Raw genomic sequence first — 16,569 nt, forward strand, 5'->3', positions numbered from 1 at the left:
AGGCCAATCACAACCAACTTTCGTGGTGGGCAGGCTGTGAGCATGAGGCCTTGAACTCATCCCCTCCTGCTTACTGGTAGAGCTGAAATTTGCCTGATAGGCAGAGCATCTACTGGGGACTCCAACCACAATGTTCTGGGTGACCCTGTGGCCACTGGCTAGAAGAGCAGGAGCCTTGATTAACCAGCCCTGGGAGGTAAGGCTTTACCCTACCTTAGAGTGTAATATTTTTTTTTCCACTTTCCATTGCATGCAACTGTCTTAGAGTTGTGAAACTAAAATGCATCTCCCTTCTGGTTTCCCCACCCGCCCACGCTCTGGGCCTCTAATGGGAGGCATGCCATTAATATGGCTGAGAGTATTTCGCTTTGGGTGAAATTCAGCCCTGTGGAGGGAGTATACGCTGCCACACTTAAGACCTCCAACTAGAACTTAAGTGAGGCATAGGCCTCATGCTCGTACTCAGCACAGGAGCATCGCTCAGTGTGAGCTGTAAAATCCTTTAAAAGAAAAATATTTTAGGCCTAAACTACGTTGATAAGATCTCTTATTTTTTGATCTTTCCCTGCAGCAAACATTCCTTTTGCCCCTCCCACTATCTTCATGCATTGGTCTTTCTTTGCATCCATCACACTCTCAACAGCACAAAACAGATGCACATTTCAACTGCTTCAACCCTTATTCTCTTCTGCTGTCTCTGGCACTAGCAGCCGGAGCAAACAAAGGACCAAGTATCTCCTGCCCTCCTAAATTGTTTTCAGTTGTTTCTTGTAGTGCAGTTGGTTTCAGTTTTGATTATTTGCAAGTGTAACCGAGTTTGAGATTACTGGTGTGTGCGTTAATTGTTGTTGGCTGCATGCATGTGTTGCTAGAATTGTGCTTGTTGTTTATACACTGTGGGGTCTGTTTTTCAATTAGCTTTGTGTTTGCTCTCTGCGGTAGTGTTACAATAATTGTTTAGGTTGTGTTGGGTTGGTATTTGGATTAGGTAAACATATTTTTCTAGGGATCAGAGGCAATAATGGATAAAACTGAAAAAATTCAGATGTTTGACTTGGATGGTACTCACCCAAAAACAAAAAAACACACACTTTAGGGAAAGTTTTGTGCCAGGCCTTTTAATGAAACTTATAGGTGCCCCCTTTCTGATGGATCCAAATAGCACTGAACTGCTGTTCTTGGTATATTTTGGCTCTTCGTTTTCCATCTATGCTCAGGTAATCATGAAGAGCATGAAAAAACCCACCCTCAGAAGGTATCCAGACTTTTTCCAGTCTCGGCAGAGGTTTGGTTCCAGTTTGGAATCTGGGCTGAAAGTTCTTACTTTCTACACTTTGATTATCCCTAATCAGAGGCTGCAGGCACAGAAGAACAGTGAATGTAATGGGGACAGAGCCTCTGATCTGGAACAATGCAATCCGACCCTCTGATCTAGAACAGTTGGGTCTGACCTGCCTAATGCTCCACCTTTTAAGCACACAAGAGGTCCTCAGCTCTCATGGTGTGGTTGTAGGAGATAAGTCTTGGAGGTGCCCAGGTTGCCTGGTGGTGGTAAGATGAATTATCCCCACCATCTCCTCCATGCTTAGGCCCTACCTTTTTCCTGATACAACAAGGCTACATCCTGGTAAAGGGGGATGAGCTACAAAACTCTCTAGTGCCTCAGACAGAGGGTGGCTGATAGCAGCCCATGGACCCACTCCCGGTGAGAACATGGATGGCTGTTGCAAAAGACGACAGTTCTTTGGGAGTTCCTCTGAAGCACAGCCTTTGTTTGGTTTTTTTAATAATTTGTCTTTAAAAATCAGTCATCTGGGATCACAAACATTACTATGTGTTAGTCATTCTGATTATTGCACGACCCCACATGGCACAACAGGGGTAGGAAGTCAGGGTCTGATACCTACCTACCCCTGACAACCCACAGGGTAGGAAGGGGTGCAGTGGCTCAGTGAAGGCTGCTCTCTTCTTTGCACTGTGAGCAGTAAGGAGGTACTTTATACCCCGTTACTACACTGTGTGGCTGGGCTTACGTGGACCTGCCTCAGTGCTAGGGCCTGGACTGGATGACTTCTTGAGGTACCTTCCAGTCCTACATTTCTAAGATTCTATAATTAGCACTGGGTCGTTGCCTCTCCAGATTTTCCATGGGAGATCAGAGGCCATGACCCCCGGCTCCCTGCTAGTTTTGGGGCTGCAGCTCTGGTTTCTTCCTCCCCCCCCCCCAAGCATTCATCACCACTGCCTTATTCATGGATTTGCTTGGGAGCCTTGCCATGGCAGTACAGTTGAGTTGTCACTCCACCGAGGGAGTTTATGAAAGAGAAGCAGGGATAGAGTCCCTCCCCCCCCTCAGAACAATGACTGTTAAAGGAGTGGAAAGGGTGACAGCTTAACAGTTAATAGTGACTTCCTTACTGCGTCAATTTACAGAGCACCTTCCAATCCTTCTGATACACTGACCTGCATGATTCACTGACAGACAACAGTCATCTGATGCCCCACAGCACTTGGCAGCAGTTTAGGACAGGAAGTGAAGAACAGCATGGCATCCAATCGAAGCACAAAGGAGACTGTTCAGTAGGCAAAAGCTAGTTACCCAAATTAGCCCTGGTGTCTTGGCCAAATTTCAAAACGTACCTGCTCTTCCAGAAAACACCCTGGAGAGCTGAAGTGACGAGTGGTCAGAAGGCTGGGCTGGGAGGACTTCTCAGAGAGACAAGGCCATGCCACTAATCAATACACAAGGACTGACTCAGAAGGAAGAGCGCCACGCCTTCTGAGTCATGACCAGCACTTCCTGGAGCACCTTGCATTTCCCCCTTGAGGTCTCTTCTCCAAGTAAGGACCCAACCCAATCATGCTCAGCTTGTCAGGTGGAACCGGATCCCAGCCAGCGGTGGTGTGGCTGCAGGCTGCACTGCCTGCTAGGCAGGGAGGTTAGAACAGGGGTAGGAGCGTTTGCAATTCATATTCATCCAATAAAGGTAACTCAAGGCCCAGTCTGTCTTTTAAGAGAGTCCCCTCCCATTAGGCATTAGGAGGGGGCTGGCTCTGAATCTTTCCTTTGTGGAGCAGCCCAGCTGCGTTTACCTTCCATCCACTTGATGCGAGAGATTTTACATTACTGTGGCCTCAGCTGGTTGCTTCAATATTTGCAGCCATTGGCAAGATTTGGACACTCAAAGCAAGTGGCGCTGGGGCCATTCTCATTCAGAAAGGCCTGTAGGGAGGGAAGGAGGGAGATGACATACACCATGCAGAGGGGATTTGGAGTTCCTCAAGGGCCGACTCCTTGGCGCGTAAGGAAAGGTTAACGACCTCGAAGCATGGACAGAGACTCAAATTGCTCAGCATTTTATGTAGCACAGCGAGTGCTCAACGGCACCTGCTCACAATGGCAGCGTTTTATATCCCGTTTGTGCTGCTATCAATGACTATGCAAGACACAGGGCAATGGAGAATCAGGCCCTGGGTGTAAGAAGCAAGGCAGGAGGGGTCAGAGCTGGGGCCGTTGGGAACCAGGGTGATAGGATACAGGGAGTGGATGAGGCTGAGGGTGGGAGCTGGGAACAGGGTAGGGATCCGGTACAAGACTAGAAGTCAGGTAGCAGACAGCAGGGTCTGTGGTAGCAGCAAACCAGGACTCACCTTGTTGCACAGACACCTTACTTGACAGCTTTCAGAGTAGCAGCCATGTTAGTCTGTATCCGCAAAAAGAAAAGGAGTACTTGTGGCACCTTAGAGACTAACAAATTTATTTGAGCATAAGCTTTCGTGAGCTACAGCTCACTTCATCGGATGCATTACTGTGTCTCTTTCTAGCTTAAATAGTGTACTTGGCCCAATCAGGGACTCTGGAGCTTCTCCAATCAGGTCCCTGTGGGTGACACCTTATCCTTACCCCAGTACTCCAGTCACTAGTAGACCCGTCGGGTGGTGCTGGTGTTGTGGATGCAGGCCCAGCTTCAGGGCCTGCAGATAGTCACAAGGGGCCACTTCCCAATGGGTGCACGGGGGGGAGATGGTAATGCCTAGGTTTGGAATTAGGTCCATCTCTGCTCCTACAAAATCCAGGCAAGCTCTTTACAAAGCTTGGGCCAGGTGCTGGTTAGAAGTGCCTTCACAAGTACATACCATGAACCAGCTGTGTCTGCTGCATAGCTAGAGGCCAGAGTATTGCTCTTCAAGAAATCAATACATCTTCTGCCTGGAGAGGGAGGAATCACATTGGCTGGACAGTGCGAGTGAGGGATACTTACCCTTCCATTCCCTTGCTGTACCTATTCTGGGGATAGAGAAAGCACTCTGGTCCAGCACGAAGTTCAATTTCATTTTTTTAATGAACAGAGACTTGTCACCACAGTTTTTCATTTATTGACCGTTATCATACAAAGAAAACAAATTAACTGCCTCCCACACTCCTTTGTTATTTAAATCTAATGCTACAATATATAAAACAGAATCTAAAAACCTCTAAAAAAGTACTTCCAGGACTCCGAGGAACTTCCTGAAAGGATGAAGTCAGAGTAACCATTGGGCTCATCTGCTAAGTATATAGAGGGAGCGATTCTGCTTTGTGGTCTGGGACCAGTGACCAGTTCTGAACCACCCAGAGACTCGATGGAGACAAGAGTACATGATATTCTGGTATTCTACAGTAATGATCCAACCCACTATAGCTTAAAAGAGCATCTCTGCAGTGCTTGGGGCCATCTCTTCCATCAGGGTGGAAGCTGAGGAAGACAGAACAGTGACTGTGTGATATCTGACCTGCTACACCCTAATCGGTAGATACATATTTGCATTTAACGACTCCACTTGGTCTCCTTCAGCACCACTGTCCAGGTGTGCACAGGTAACATTAGTAATACCAGTCCAGCTGTTATTCACATCTGCAGAGTGATTCACGGGTTCTCGATTGTCAGCACAGATCCCCGTATTGTAGGCAAACCCCTGTCTAGCTCAGCCCCTCCGACTGGCCTAGGCTCAGGACAGCTCAGGGACGTAGGGCTCCCAGGTGTGTTATTCACAGGCCAGCTTCCCATCAAAGCTGGACAGGGCAATGGCGAAAGCCTGCACGGCGCACATGGGATAGTTGTAGTCCATGGTGAAAGCGTCGTCCGCCACGCGGCCGAACTGCATCACAATGTAGTCAGCTGAAAGAGAGGAGGTAAGAGGCCACCAGGGCAAACATGCACACAAACTGGTTCCTGGGCTGGTCTGAGTGCCAAGGGTCAAAGCCCCACACCCTCGACTCAGCCAGGCAGCCAGAACTCTGGCTTAGGAGACTGCCCAAGGCTACGCAGTCTCTGGCAGAGGCCAGAACAGAATTCAGATCTCCAGCGGCCTGGTCCCTCCCAGTCACTTTGAACCTTGTGAGCCGCATCAGTTTCCCCATCGGTGACCCAGGGATAACTGAACGGGTTGAGAGGCTTGATTCATTAATGCTTTGAGATCCCTGACAAGGAGGAGGCACCAGATGAACTGCTCCTCTATAGCATCCAGAAAACCCACGAGGAAGTCCATCTGGTGACATTTCCAGCTCAGTTTTTCAGATCCCAGAGGCTGAAGTCATACCCCTAGGGATCTGAATGCCAAGGGGCTCAGTTTGAACCCAACCTCTGCAGTTTGTCCATCGAAGGTGACCTTCCAAAGAAGCAATGTCGCTTGCGTCACGTCTCCGCGTTTGAGTGTGTGGGTCCTGCACCTGCCGCCAGCTCCCAGGCGGTGGCTGAGCGAAGCACCGCGCCATGGGGGACTGAACGGCCGCGGGGCTCTCGCTCAAATGTCAAACCCAGCAGAGCAGGAGGGGGCTGAGCAGGGTGGAGGCAGAGCTCAGCCACTTGCCTGATAATAAGCGTTGCCATTTAATCAGCAGAACCAGCCCTGCCCCTCTCAGCGCCGCTCCCTTACTGATAGGGTAAGAGACCACAGGAGCCCCAGACCCTGCCTCTCCCAAGGGGAAACTGATCCCTTGCTAGAATTCCTGACCTGACCATTCTCAGCTCTGCAACTCAGTGGCACTCCCCCAGCCCACAGCCTCTCCTTTTTCCTTTTGTTACAACAGCGAGGGTGACAGGAAAGCTGTAAAAATAACCGGGAGGCCCCCTGACAGGTTCTTTCTGTCCTGTAATCCAACACTCTGGACACAAACGTCCCCTGATTGGACTGGACAGGTGACAGGCAGAAGAGTCTCTCACTGCTTTGCACACTTCATAAAGCCGCTGAGCTGCCCTCGCTCACATATTCGCAGGTGGTCTCTGCCTTGAGTCTGGGGCACAGGGTGGGTGGAGCCCTACAGCCCCCAAGCAGTCAGCTGTCTGAACTTCGAACCCTCTGACTGATCCTCAGGGACCTTCCAAATCCAGCCAACTCATGAAGCCAACCAAGTAAAATGTCGCTCTGTCTCCAGCATCAGCCGAGTTGGAACGGAGCCAACACAGGATTGTTTCGCCCTGTGGGTGAGACTCCCCCGCCCCGGAGCAGAGGCTGTACAAGGTCTGTGGATTGCTGAACTCCCACTTATGCCCAGGGGCCAGAATTTTCAAAGAGTCTCATCACACCCCCCAACTTGGGGCCAGGTTTCCCAAAGAGCCCAGCTCCCCAAAGCTGATCACCTACCTAGCCTGACCTCCGGAAAAGCACAGGCCCCTGAGAACTGCCCCAAATCATTCTTCCCTCTATGGTCGTACATGGGATGCGGGGAGTTCAGATGCCATGGATTCAAAACCAGCCACAAAAGGGGCCCATGTAACACTGGTGTAAGCAGGTGCTCAGCTATTGGCATCGGTGGGAGCTGGGCTTGCTTACACCAGGGCTGGATTTGGTCTGTGACCCTTCCCGGGCTCTACCCTTTGTTTATCGAATGGGTTTCAGTGCGGGGTGCTCACTGCCTCTCTTGTCCCCCTTCCCCCAGCTCAGGACCTGGGCCCAGCGGGCCCAGGTTGGGGCGACCTGCTTCTGGAGCTGTCCCCGTCAGCGGGGCCCCCACCAGGAATGGCCAGCGGCACTGACGGCCTGGGTGGGGACTTCTGGACAGCTTCGTCCTAGGGCCTTATCCTAGTTATTCATCCAGTGACCAGCAGTGAGAAACTGAGCCAGGAGCCCTTGTTTAAAGGCCAGGAGGGGAACAGTTTCCTTGCAGCTCGAACCGCGCCCAGGGAAGGTTCCAGGCTCAAGCTGCACGAGCCGGGCTGGGGAACGGCAGAACTTGGGCAGGCTCCCCCGTCCACCAGATCCAGGTAGCCCCAGTCCCCTCGCACAACCTGCCTGGCCCTCTGGCTCCCCCGGTGCTCCACTCCAGCATGATCCACACGGAGCACGAATTTGGCCCACCATGGGCACAGAGCTATGAGTAGCAAGGCTCCTCAGGGGTACCATTCTGCTTGGACAATGGGCCAAACGTTCCCTCGGAGCAGGTTCCTTGCAGAGCGTAGCCCCTTATTTAAAGTGAGATTATGGTCCGGAAACTCACACCCGGACTCCTCTCAGATCAAATGGACTGCGAGTTTCCAAGCGGGAGCAGGACCTCTCCAGCTGCAAATCCCACCACTCAGCCTGCTGGGACCGTTCCTTCTCCCCCGCTGTAAAGATTCTGCCCCACCACTGGCTGCCTGACTCTCCGGCTGATGCCTGAAGCTGACAGACTCAGCTGACCCTCCGGGGTGGTGCTGGCTTTGAAGGGCCGTCAGGAGCGGAAACTCGCTTTGGCTCAGATGCTGCCTACGCCCAGGGAGCAGAAAGGGCGAATGACGTGACCGTGCTCAGTAAGGTGCGTGCCCAGCACCGGAGCTGCCATGTCAGTAACGTGCGAGCCCCAGAGCAGGGCGCCAGGACTGTGCTCCGGGGACAGACCTCAGCAGCCCACCTCCTGACCTCAGCCGGAAAAGCTGCCGAGGACACCACGTCCTCCACAGGCTCCCAGTTCCTGTCTGGTGCCAATTCAAGGCCCAGATCAGCTTTCCCTTCGTATCCCAGGGACACAGATACTCTGCCCCGGGATAATGCTGCTCACAATGACCAGACTGAAGCTCACAAGCACAAAACCTAAGCCAGAGAGATGGAGTGAGAGCCCTCCAGACTGACAACCTCCACCTCATCTTGCCATAGCTTGCTCAGGGAATTGCCTGTGTCTCGCACGCTGTTCCCTGACCAGGGAATTGACCTTGCATGGTGACTCTCCCTATGGACTTACGATCGTTGCTGTGCACGATCTGGAAGTTCTTGACGGAGGCATGGGTGACTCTGCCATGGAAGTTCAGGACGTAAGACTGGGTCTCATCATTCCATACCGGGGCCTTGTTGTGCAGCTCGATCAGGTTGTCCATGTTCTTGTTCTGCCATCTCGTAAGCAGCCCGTCGTTATCCTGGGACCAGAGAGAAAACACGCTCAGGAGACAGCACAAGAAAGGCGTGTGTGAGTCTTTCTACCCCTGAGAATATTTCCCAGGATGTGCAGGGTCTGGATGAGGCTGTGTACAATGTTTGCACACCCGTGTACTCCTCCCAACATCAAGGGGAGCTGGCCACGGAGATCCAAGGCGGTATATGGTCCCATGTGTGCATCCGGGCACTTGTCTGGACCTTCCATGCCCCTTTAAATCGTCTCCATGCTGTAGGCTTCTGCCATTCTGTTCGAGTTCTTATACCATGCCTGTCCCCGTGGCATCTGAGTGCCTGGGTGGGGAACTACCAGCTCCCTTAGGGATTGCTAAGAAGTGGGCTATGCCACGGAGGAAAGCGGGGGCCTGCTCCCAGCATTGCTGGCTGGTGCGCCAACTTACGTTTCGGGGCCGGATTGGCACCCGCTCATTGTCCGAATTCATTCCAGGGATGATCACGGTCATCTTCCGGGGTCCTTTGAACCCTAAAACGTTTGTCTCCTGAAACAGAAACCCCAGCGGTCTCCTCAGGACGTCACCGGAGGCTCACGCATGCCAAACAGGGAGAACAAACATCCCACTCAGGACTTAGCAGCTCTTTCCTGACCCACTGGTACCAGCAGCGCGCGTCCGGGACTCCCTATCGTGACCTGGATACGCAGTGCTCCACACTGCCCTGCCTCCCATCCAGATGTGCACGCAGCACAGCTGGGATGCGTGTACGGAGAAGCTCGTCCTGCCGCCGCCCAGGCTGTGCCTGCCCGGTGGCTCAACCGCTGCTCTCCAGGACAGGATGCAGGACAGCCGCGTTTACTGGCAGTGAATCCGGGAATCTCTCAGTCTGGCACAGACTGCAGCGGGCACAGGAGTCTGAGTAGCCACTGTGGGATGCTGCCCAGTGAGCGCGGTTCTCTACCAGGGGAAGGTGGAAGGAGCCTACGTCTGTTACTTACATACACGACGGCTGACAGCTCCTGTCGCACGTTTGACCAGTCGGCGTTAGCTCTGTCGGGGTTCACACCATTATCAAACACGGTAAACTTAGTCCCCATTAAGTTGGATCTACAACAAAAGACAGAAATCGGGCTGAGGACCTGGGGGAGGGGGGTGTATGTGCCACCGTCACCCCTCTCCTGATCCTCTATTTGTCCTTCCTTAGGTTACCCTCTGTGCTGCTCTGAAAGGGGTCTCCAGGGCATCAGGGTATCTCAGCAGATGCCCCCCAGCAGCACAATCAAAGGGAGGAAACAGGAGGGAATGTGGGGTCTTTGCAGTGGTCCCCAAAGCCCAGATCTCTGCGCAGGGAGCGAGAGGAGCAGCTCTCCTCTACCAGAGTCTGTCAAGGACAGTCACTTACTGACAAGCACCTGATTAATGGGGAGGTGGGAGGGGCATGGGTTGTATCCTGCACAGGGAACAACCTGCACCAGGCCCAGCTCTGTACGGCCACATGAGACTCCAAGGCATGGAAGAGCTTCCTCCAGACCCAGCTGCCCCTTGCACACAGCTCCCCTGATCCATCGCACCCTTCAGTTTGCCTTGCACATTTGTGTAGATTGCTGGCATTTCCCTGGATAGCCAAATGGGGCTGGATCTAGGCACAGAGGAGACTTGGGGGTCCCAATCCCACCGTGCTTCCCAATGACCCTTTTCACCAATGCAGCAACCAAGCAGGTCTCCTAACTGCAAATGCACCCTGGATTCCTTTTCACCAGGGTTGTCGTGCTTTGAGGGGCTTTGTGGGTAAGATTCTGGATAGGCACCTGCTACACACAACTGAGCAGAAACATACACTCTGCAGCAGGAGAATAGCATGTCACAGACACTGGTCAGTTCGTGGGTGATTCCCATGGCCCCTGCACTAGTCCTGCTACACCCCCATATAAGTGGGGGCTTATGTGCGCGCTGGTTTAACTTAAAAGGGCTTAAACAAGGGATGCAAAGTCTCACGTCGACCCTTGTAAATGGGTTTAAACTGGTTCTCTCTGTAACTTGCACCTGCAAAGTTACTCACTCATGCTACCTCGATGTAAGACGACGGGTTTGCACTGACCGAAGAGAGTCCACACACAGTGTTGTGCTGGTATAACAAAACCTGCTTGCAATCACACCTTTAGGTAAACTGGTGCAAGTCTGCACGCAGAGCAGGTCTTGGCTCCCTGGGCAGCTCTGTGCTTAGCCTACGCTTGAGGTAGCCCACCTCCGCTAGTCACTGCATTGCACTGAGCTAACATCCTGTCATTTATGGGTGCTCGCAGGGTGGAACCTGTCTCTGAACTGCCATACACACAGCTGCCTCCCACCCCCTGCTCCAACAGACCACAGTGAACTCCCCTGGCCGGCGGCAGCGAAGGCTGCTGGGACGTGCAGGACTCCTCCCTGCTGAAAGCAGGGTCAAGAGGTGACCTCTCTCCCCTTCAGAAAGAACCAGACGAGCCAGTTCTCCCCTCCCTGCCCCCCAGCGCCAGTCCAGAAGCCAGATCTAGTCACAGGAGGCTCCAGTTCCAGCCAGAAAAGCTGTGACCCCCAGCTGCAAAGTCAGAAGGACTCAACTGGGTCGCAGTGGGAAGCAGCAACCTAGACAACACGTGCACCCTCTTCGGCTCCTCGTTGCGTTTCCAAGCAGCTGCCAATCTTGGGTCCCCTCCCGCCAAGAGTTGTCTTTTGGGAGGCTGAACTGTGTGGGACTCATTCCTCCACCTGAGGGATTCAGTGCAAGCCCCGTTCCCCCTGCCCCATGTCCATGGGGGACATGTTCTCCCCACATCACCCATCGAAGGACCAGTTTCCACCCTATGTGCAGTATCAGTGCAGGGCCTGCACTGTAGATAGTAAGCCAACCTGCCCGAATGGAGCTGGGGGGGAAGCTGAATGGTGCAGTGTGGGCCACATCTCCATGTAGGAAGGAGGGTACGTACATGGGGAAACTACACCTGAGCCCGGGAAGTGAGGGAAGCAGGGGTGGAAGGATCACCCCTTGCCCACTGTCTCCTGATAGCTTTTAGACATCAATTTAGTGCGAGTGAAAGGAGCCAGATGGACAGTCCTGGAGTCCTCTCTGTATCCCTGCAGCAGGGACAGACCAGAGAGGGACAGGGCTGGCTGCTCTCATGCTGCACCCACCAAGGGCCCATCCTGTTCTGGACGGACCCCTCTAGGGCTGAGATAAGAGTTCAGTCCCAATGGCCCAGACCGCCCCTGGATGCTCTGCCGAGACTGCTAGCCAGGGGGCTGATTAGTGTCAAGTATGAAGGCATTTTTCATGATGTGAACAACTGTCCATGGGGAACACGATTGGGACCCACCAAATCACTGCCTGCAGCCTACCCAACAGCCCTCGGTCGGTGACCACTTGCACTCATTACCGACCAGGATGGGATCTGAACCCGTGACCCATCCCTCCCAACATGGGCTGTCAAGTTCTGTCCGGAGGAAAGGGCCCGGGAGCCCTCCACTTGCCACAGAGCATTCACTTCACCATGCAGCAGCGTTTGCTAAACCAGGGTTTTACATAATCCCAGCAGATGGGGCTTCAGAGCCGCAGGAACAGGAGAATGCAGGAAATCGCCCAGGCAGCAGGAGACCTAGGCTGGTATGATTCCAGCCGTACAGGGCAGACGCTGCAATATAGCAGATATTCTCACTTCACTCCCTGGCACGGTCACCTGAGAAATTGCTCTGGACTCATGGAAATGGGAGGCGGGCCCGGACTCCATTTTGCCTGGTGCCACAGCTTCTCATACCTCAACTTCCCAATGAAGTTCTCTCCGCCTCGGGACAAATCAGTGGGATCAATGGAAATCAGGTAGTTCGAGGTCTTGCTCTTTTTCCGCTTCCGACCAGCCAGCAGGAACACCTGTCGGAGACGGGAAGGAAGGGGCGGGATTACAGGGGCTGAGCGGGGATTGCTCAATTGTTGCAACTCACGGTAAGTAGGACTGAAGCCACACACCTTGAAGAACTTCTACCTGGCTCAAAACACACTCAAGCTGCTTACTAACAGGCTGCTGGGAGTACAGCACCTCCCTAGTAAATACAGAGCTCAGTACAAGGCCACTGTCCTGATATGCAAAGCCCTCTTGGTGACCTGCCTTAGCTACCATAGAGATCGCATGTCTCCAGGACCACCACCGTCTGTGACGGTTGCCTTCCCTGGAACAATGAAACACCACACAGGAGAAGCTCGGAGTGCTCTGCAGGAGGCAGCTTTCACAGGAGCTGGGCCTAGACCCACTGACGCAAGAGATGGGAATGACTAGGGAGCTCACCATGTTCCAGACTAACTGCTAGACTCATGTCTGGGACTTAGATTTCCATGGATCCTTACCTTCCTTTGGGGGGGGTCTTTTTAAAGTCTCTGGGGATGGTGGTTCTTGGACATTCTGGCTTGTGCAATAGGACAAGCTCATGAGGGCCAGTCTTGTGACATTTACGTGACCCATACTGCAGCAGAACAAGATACAAGAGGAGAGGGTGGCAGCCCAATGTCACCGGGCTGTGATTGTGATGACATCTTATGGGTCTCCCAAATGGAGACACTCTCAAAGACACTGGTTACGCGGTGACCCTGCCTGGGGAGTTCGGTTCTGTGCCGGGCCTTGTATTCACACACTGGGTATGTCTACGCTGCAAATTAAAACCCATGGTGCAGAGTCTCAGAGCCTGGGTTAATTGACTTGGGCTCTCAGGATATGCCTACACAGGGTATGCGAGGTGGGAAGGCCCCAAAGTCTACATAGCAATGGAACAGCTCCGCATCCCGAGCCCAAGTCACCTGGCCAGCCACGGGTTTTTCTTTGCAGTGTAGACATACCCCCCATGGCGAGGGCTTTCTAACTGCACCTGCTGAGCGACAGAATCGCACTGGATGTAAAGAGCCTGGGGTATCTCCCAAGGCGGACTGTGGGAATATGGACGGAAGGGAACAGATCCATCAGCAGACGAATGCATTTCAAATCGCAAGCTGCAGCCCTACTCCAGGAGCAGCGTGAAAACTGCACCACTGAATCAGCATCACCATTGGAAATGGGGCATCAGCTCCTGGGAGGGGTCCATCTTCAGGGAGACACAGGGGACCTGAACTGAACAGGAGCGCTGACAGTCACCCTTCTCCCAGCAGTACGCAGGCACACCTACATGGCTGCCGCATGGGTCCGTGACACTGCTCTCAGGCTGCAGCAAAGAGGGGAAACCACCATGGAATATCAGGAGGCAGAGATGGGAAAGACTCATAGGGACAAACTCAGCCTTGGTGTAACTCCAGTGATGGCAATGGGCTTACACCCGGGATGATTCTGACCTGTTAGGCCATTGTTCATCTCTATAGTACTTTGTCCAGCTTTAAGTGTCCCGACCAGCTCTACTCAGGAATTCTCCAACAAAACTTTGCCTGAGCAAAGGTTGGTTTCAACCAATCTCCCGATTCGAAGAACGTTTGAAACCTCCTGAAGCTGCCAGGACGGCTCGTTCCACAGGTCCAGAACAAAACCTTTCACTTTACAATTCAAAATGACATTCCCTTTCGACATCTCTGTCAATTCAACTGACACCAGGTTAAAAACCAAGTTACAAGGTCCGAGTGGAAGTGAAACATTTCAAACTTCGCGAAAAGGAACACTTTGATGGATGCCGGCTGAGATGATCATTGGCTCACCACGTTTTCTGAGATGGGGACTTTTTGCCTCATTTCAGGGTGGGAAAAATTGTGCAAAAACTCTCGCGGGGCAGGAAAACCATTCCCCACTGAGCTCTCACCCTGAGTGAGGGGTTTGCCCTGATCCCTGGGAGGCTTACTCCACAGTCTAATAGGCTGGGACCTCATTTCACTGCTTGCCTTTTTCTCATTGTCCAGGTGCAGGTAATATGTAGGGTAGAGGCCCCGGTCCATCCCCTTCTTGTCTCGAGTGACCCGACACTTGATGGTCACCCCCTGAGGGGCCGGCCGCAGCACAAAGTCCTCCAGGTTGTCCACTTCGATGACAGGGGACGGCGGCCTCTCCTCCTTCTGTGGCCCAGCCGGCACCCAGGACGGAAAAGGGAGAAGGCTTTAGGGAGGGCTTGTTTCAGGCACATGCCGCTCTAGGGCTTTCCGGAAAGAAAGCGTTAGCAGCCAGAAACACACCCACCGCCAAGTGTTGTGTGCCCAAACGTATCTCGCTCTGGCACTTTCCTTTCCCTTCCAGTCACAAAGCTGCTCCCTGGGCCATATTCCTCATCTCCCCTGGGTCTGGCCAGTCAAGTGCCAGGCTCCTCAGCATCTCCCTTCTCTGAACTCAGTCCCCCCAGCCACTGCGGGAATCTGCCGGGGCGACCCCCTCCCCCTGGCCACTGCGGGAACCTGCCGGGGCGACCCCCTCCCCCTGGCCACTGCGGGAACCTGCCGGGGCGACCCCCTCCCCCTGGCCACTGCGGGAACCTGCCGGGGCGACCCCCTCCCCCTGGCCACTGCGGGAATCTGCCGGGGCGACCCCCTCCCCCTGGCCACTGCGGGAATCTGCCGGGGCGACCCCCTCCCCCTGGCCACTGCGGGAACCTGCCGGGGCGACCCCCTCCCCCTGGCCACTGCGGGAACCTGCTGGGGCGACCCCCTCCCCCTGGCCACTGCGGGAACCTGCCGGGGCGACCCCCTCCCCCTGGCCACTGCGGGAATCTGCCGGGGCGACCCCCTCCCCCTGGCCACTGCGGGAACCTGCTGGGGCGACCCCCTCCCCCTGGCCACTGCGGGAATCTGCCGGGGTGACCCCCTCCTCCCAGCTGTTGTGGGAACCTGCCGGGAGCCCCTTTAGGCAGCCCCACCCTCCATTCTTTCTGTGGCCCTGCTCTGCGAGATGGGCTTCCTGCCCATCCTCCCACCCTCCTTCAGCATTAACACCAGAAAGCTCCTGCGACTGCCCCTGGATTTGGCTCCGGGTCTGCCGTACCCCAGGGGTGAGGGAGCTTGTGAGGAAACCCCTGTTCCCAGTGCTGGCCATTAGCCCTGGCCTTTTACCTTCTTGGACTTCTTCCCTTTCCCTTTCTTATTGGAGTTCTTCTGAGGGCTTTCCGAGGCCTCTCCCTCGCTCCCCTCCCTGGCGGCTTTGGGGAGAGCTGCAGACAGAAAGGCGCACAATGGGCATCGCCCGCTTTGCTGCCCAGAAGCGGCCCAGACCCCATCAGCCCAGCTCCGCCGGCATCGCAGCGGGATGGCGGGGAGGAGCTGAGCGCGCTGGCAGGTGGAGGGCACCGGTGGATTGATTGCCCCCCGGGAGCAGAGCATGTGGAATGGCCCGCACAGCCTACCGGCAGTGGCAGCTCATGACTGAAGCAATGTGATGGGTACCCTGCTAGCAAAGGGAGGGCAAGGGGATCCTAACTCGGTCACATTGAGCTGCTGGCCTGGACAAGCAGCCACTGGGGCATTTGTGCACGAGGCAAGTCAACAGACATGGCCGATTCCACTAGTTAAAGTAGCCAGCAGGGAGCAACACATTCTCCTCCTCTAGAGCCCAAATATAGGACCCACAATAATACCCCCACCTGGTGAAGATGGAAGAGTTTGTTACCCCAGGGGTCCAGTATCTGCCCATGTGCTGCCCTGCTGCTGGCCCTGAGCAATGGGACTTGTACCCGTCTGTGCCCAGAGCCTGCCATGGTGCACCCCCAGCTCTGGGAGCACCCACCTTTCTTTTTGGTCTTCTTCTCTTTGTGGTTGTCGCCTCCCGCCTGGAACATGGAAGCTGTGTCCTTTTTCGTGTTGGGTTTGATTGGCTTGGTGCTGGAATCGGAGTCGTCTTCTGCCTCACTGTTCGTGAGAGCTGGGGCTATGGGGAGAGACGCGCACAGAGGAATCAGTCAAGAGAGGGCTACGGATGCCTGTGCTAATGCTCGTGCCTTTCGTCTGAGAATCTCAAAGCCATCGAGAGACGCTGAAGATGGAGCCCGTATGCATCTGTCATGACAAGGGAATATTTCGCTCAGGAGAATGGAGTTACTCAGGGTGGGTTTTGGTCAAGATCTGGCTGGCGGCAGTCAAAAAAGCGACCAGAATGTTGGGAATCATTAAGAAAGGGGTAGATAATAAGACAGAAAATATCATGTTGCCTCCCTATAAATCCATGGTACGCCCACATCTTGAATACTGCGTGCAGATGTGGTCGCCCCATCTCAAAAAAGATATATTGGAATTGGAAAAGGTTCAGAAAAGGGC

The 16,569-nt window shown here is 54.0% G+C and overlaps 1 protein-coding gene across 3 annotated transcripts in view; it reads right to left on the reverse strand.

The window, feature by feature from the left end:
* Window positions 1–4,362: 4,362 nt before the first annotated feature.
* TULP1 (TUB like protein 1) overlaps window positions 4,363–16,569 on the reverse strand; it is a 37,114-nt gene continuing 24,907 nt past the window's right edge. For all 3 annotated transcript variants that reach the window (XM_073320052.1, XM_073320051.1, XM_073320053.1), the window contains 8 exons: window positions 16,043–16,183; window positions 15,373–15,470; window positions 14,218–14,388; window positions 12,128–12,240; window positions 9,338–9,446; window positions 8,787–8,885; window positions 8,198–8,369; window positions 4,363–5,159 (listed from right to left, as the gene is read on the reverse strand). In XM_073320052.1, coding sequence (XP_073176153.1) covers window positions 5,026–5,159; window positions 8,198–8,369; window positions 8,787–8,885; window positions 9,338–9,446; window positions 12,128–12,240; window positions 14,218–14,388; window positions 15,373–15,470; window positions 16,043–16,183 — 1,037 coding nt within the window. In that variant the 3' untranslated portion in view covers window positions 4,363–5,025. The remainder of the gene's footprint in view (window positions 5,160–8,197; window positions 8,370–8,786; window positions 8,886–9,337; window positions 9,447–12,127; window positions 12,241–14,217; window positions 14,389–15,372; window positions 15,471–16,042; window positions 16,184–16,569) is intronic.

This window comes from Lepidochelys kempii, chromosome 21, assembly GCF_965140265.1.
Source record: "Lepidochelys kempii isolate rLepKem1 chromosome 21, rLepKem1.hap2, whole genome shotgun sequence".
Classification (NCBI taxonomy): Eukaryota; Metazoa; Chordata; order Testudines; family Cheloniidae; genus Lepidochelys; species Lepidochelys kempii.